The following is a 4,210-nucleotide window of genomic DNA, read 5'->3' on the forward strand; positions in this document are numbered from 1 at the left end:
CGCGGCTGACCCCCTCGCCTCAGTACTCCTCTCGCGCCCAGGGGTTCCGCGGGTGTTGCAGCAGAATCGCGACATCCAACGGCTTCTAGGAGCCGAGCGGCTGTTTGAGCGCCCTCCGCGAGGCCGCCACTCGCGAGAGCAAAGAAAACTCGAAATAGTGATCCATTCGCGTGCGCTGGCCGCGTTTCGAGTTCATTGGAGGAAGCAAAAAATCCTCTCACGGCAGGCCGCGGAGGCCGGAACTGGCATTTAACAAGCTCAGCGAATCTGGTCGCGAAGAGACGAAGCAAGACTCATGGTTGCATTTACAAGAACCGCACGAAAAACATAAAAAACTGGGACCACATGCGGACAGAAGAAGAAGCACGACACGAAGGAACACCGAGGACGCCGGTTAACGCACATTAGGCGACGCACGTGTATTCCCTGTGCCGCAGCGAAACGGGAAAAACGAGAATCCACGGAACGCAGCGCAAAAAAGCTTTTCGCGCGACAGTCGCCCCAAAGCAGTGATCTCACTCGCTTCATTTTGCCCCTTTCGTCCCAATTATATATATATATATATATGTATAAACATGCATATGGGAGAGGCAACAATGCATGCGGAGAGAGCATATGTATATATTCCCATACAGCAGAAACACACGCCTGCTGCATGTTGTCGTCAGCTTCTTGGGCGCCTCTCTGCGCTGTGCAGCCCTAGAGATTGTCGAGCGTAGTGCTCCCTGGTGGGGCCAGCTTCTTGTACCTGTGCGCACAGAGCAAGTCCGATTTCCGCACAGATTACACTCACTCCCACGCACTCGTTCCACGAGGAGACAGGGCAGGAACACCGAGCGGGACGCCGCGACTTCTGGAAACAGGAAAAAAAGACCTGACCACAGAAAACTGAGGGCGCCGGCCACACAAAACGCGCATGAGGCCACGAGGCATGCAACGCCGCCATCTGCTTCAGCTCCCGGCATACTTCCTAGTAACCCAGTAACGAAAGCTCGGAGAACCTGAATTCTCCAGCAGGCTAGAAGGGCTGCTCGGCCTCAGCCTACAGAGCCACGACGCGCGAAATGCGCATCCAACAGACGCAAAGTAAGCGCAGGATGCCGCCCTCGCCACGCCGGCACTCAGCGGTGTCGCCGACTCACGCTGCTCGGAGTTTTCGTGAGAGCTTCGAGTCGTCGTCTCGCATGGCTATCCGCACCTGCGCACACCGAGAGACTGCCACGAGAAAAGCAAGTATTGGCCGTGGAGAGCACGCCCCACTGAAGGACGTGCAAAGAAGAGATGCGACGAGCACGGCTCTGGAACGTCTCCGCCACGCCGAAACGAAGGATGCCTGCCGCTCCATTTGCTTAGCCTGCTCTTGCTGATATTCGCGCCTTTGCAAGCCATATTTGAGTACAAAAGACCCCAACCATCGACGCAAGTCGTGGGCCCGCTGAGACTCACGAAGTTGAAATTCGAGTAGAGCCGGGTCAACGCGAAACCGGCAAACCACGCAGCTGCGGGACAACAGACAGGCGAAGGAGAGGGTGGAGATGACGCGATGCCAGCTCCGACGTTTCTCTTCCTATTTTCGACAGCAGCTCAGACGCCGAATGCGTGTGCGGCAGCTCAGTCCAAGCCGGGGGGTGGGGCGGGGGTTTCAACCGAAGGCGAAAATGGCAAACGGCACAAAAAAACGGAAAGAGACAAGTCCATACCCACGGTCGAGAGACAGGCGCCGAAGGGGCCTCAACCGCGGAGAGACAGAAAAACCCTCAGCTGCAGGAAGGGTTCGACGCAAGCGCACTTGCGGGTCAATCGCTCTACGCCATGCTACACGCGTATACGTCTTTGTGTGCGGGCGCCCATATGTTCAAAAAAACGAGTAAATACATGTATATAGAGAAGGCCGGACGCACTCAACGTTTCTCGGGGTTGGCCGCTTACGAAGAACAATTGACGCGGGCTTCCAAATCGGGCCGTTCTTGAACACGCCGGTTGCTCGGATGATGAGTGCAGCGCCAGTGCCCGCCGCCAAGCCTGCTGCCTGCGGCCGCTGCGTCAAGGGGTCGCACAGAACGACGTACAGCGAAACAAACTGAAACACAACGCGCAAGAGGTTCGGATCTATCCCCGTCGTCGAGCTATGTCGGCGCAGCCTGCGTATGCGCCGCTGCAGCGCGACGCGCAGAGCTCAGAAATCCTCAGGCGAGGCCGCCCGGACGCGCCCAGCATCAGTGAGAAGGAAAAGCGTGCAGCAGACAATATTCAGTCGGCGCCGACCGAGGATGGAGACGCATGTGAGACTCTCGGCACGCCAAGAGCAAGCCAGACGCAGCTCGATTGCCAGATGCGGCGCCACTAGACATCATGAGCAGTGAAATCCGCGTAACATGTGCTGCATATCTGTCCTCTTCATATTGTGAGAATGGCGATTTCCTGCTGTCTTGGTTTGTCACTGGGGGCTGTCGAATCGGGCCTCTGGTCTAGACCACCATCCTGTGCGACGCAGCGAGGAGCGAGCACGAACCGCGCTGAGGCAATTGCAGACTCGAGACGAAGGAGGGATGACAGTTAGGAAGCCGCAAAGCCGCTTACCAAGTCTCGGCCGTGGTCTGCGGCAGCTCTGAGCTGCTCCATCGTCATTAGCTCTCCGCCGGCGTCAATGGTGTCTACCAGCATGTGGAGCACCTGCGCATCATCAACGTAGGAGCGAAAACAACAAATGCAGCTTCGAAAGAAGCCCGTCAATCTTTGGGCGCGTATGCACAGCCTTACGGCTTCTGCTCAGCTCGCTGCAGGCAGCTGGGTCGGCTCCCAGTGGCGGTCCCACGTCCGCGACCACGAGGGCCTTCGACGCGAAAATCGAGATGAATCAGCACGCGAGGGAGCCAAGAGACCGGAGGGCCCCCAGAGCGTGTCTAGTTCAGCCTGTGCGGCGTGACAGGCCTTTGACACGCGCTACTCGTGAGGGGAGTCGAGTATGGGGGAGAGAGGTGCAACAAGGCAACATGTGGGATGGCAGCGCCACAAAAGCCATCGAACAGCGGCAGAAATCCTCCAATGCGCACACGCCCAGAAAGCAAGCTCCGCCCACAGGGAGGACATGCCTCCGGAGCAAGCAGAGTGAGACGTGAGGACAGGCCCGGCACTACGGGGGAGTTTCAAGCCTGGGATTGCATCCGCCCCTTCACGTCGGCAAGATGGAAGCCAGCGCGCAAATAGGGGCTCCACCAGCCTACCTGAGTCACTGCGCTCGCTTCCCTGCATGCTGTCCTACGAACACAGCGCAGCAGCCCAAAGCGTAGATGGTGGGGTAACGACAGGACCAAAAAACCGCAGGGAGGGCTGCGCGATAGGATTGAGGGTAATGGGGAAGAGCTGCAACGGGGCGCGCCACACGAAAAAGTGACGATGGCAAAGGAAAAGGGAGGGCGCCGAAGAGAGGCGAAGAATTTAAGAGAGTGTCGGGCGATTTGGCAGGGAGGTTCCGAGGCGCTCGGGTGTACGTCTCTCATGCGACTTTCCAAGTGGCATCGCTGGTTGATGCTATGTAGCCCCGAGCGGATCGTTTTCAGAGCCTGCTTCCCTCACCAAATATCTGAATAGAACCTCTGCACGCCTGTAAAAACGGAGGAAGGAGTGTCAGTTGCCATGGTGTCGGCTGCCGCCGACTAGCCCGGTGAGTAATGGAAAATAGAAAAGGGCGCAGTGAACTGATATGATATCACGTATACAGGAGAACCGAGCTAAAACGGAACTTCTGTTGGTTTTGCAGGAGGCACATCTGACTCGAGGCACGGAACGGTTGCTCTTTCACAGAGACACACACGCTCTAGATATTACGAGCCAGACGAAATGACAGCCATATTCCGGCCTGGTGTGGCAGAACACCTCCGTAGGTTCCAGGTATCCCCGCAAAGAAACTTCGGGAAAACAAACGCATTGGCAAATAATTCGTGGGTGTGCGGCGGCCTTCTCCTTACCCTCTCGATGCAATACGTGTTCTCTAGTGTGTGCCGGCGCGGGATGGATGGCCTGGCACTCGAAAAAACGCTCCGCATGCACTGCAGGGGCAGCCCCGTGGAACATGACAACACTAGACCACAAATGGCCAGAAAGGCGCAGCATGTGTTTGAATCTGCATTCCCCTGTGTCATTTCGATAGTGAATTCAGCTTGCTCCAGTCAATAGGAGGGACACGGCCGACATACCTGCAGCGTGGCAG

General features: G+C 57.1%; 1 protein-coding gene across 1 annotated transcript; it reads right to left on the reverse strand.

Moving 5' to 3' along the window:
• Window positions 1-699: 699 nt before the first annotated feature.
• On the reverse strand, window positions 700-3,638 carry BESB_073560 (uncharacterized protein; the record flags this gene model as incomplete). The annotated part of the gene is made up of 7 exons (XM_029365729.1): window positions 700-748; window positions 1,143-1,198; window positions 1,447-1,499; window positions 1,930-2,038; window positions 2,581-2,673; window positions 3,225-3,258; window positions 3,577-3,638. The coding sequence occupies 7 exons, from the start codon at window positions 3,636-3,638 to the stop codon at window positions 700-702; spliced, it is 456 nt and encodes a 151-aa protein (XP_029218213.1).
• Between the last annotated feature and the right edge of the window lie 572 nt (window positions 3,639-4,210).

This window comes from Besnoitia besnoiti (assembly GCF_002563875.1).
Source record: "Besnoitia besnoiti strain Bb-Ger1 chromosome Unknown contig00007, whole genome shotgun sequence".
Lineage (NCBI taxonomy): Eukaryota > Apicomplexa > Conoidasida > Eucoccidiorida > Sarcocystidae > Besnoitia > Besnoitia besnoiti.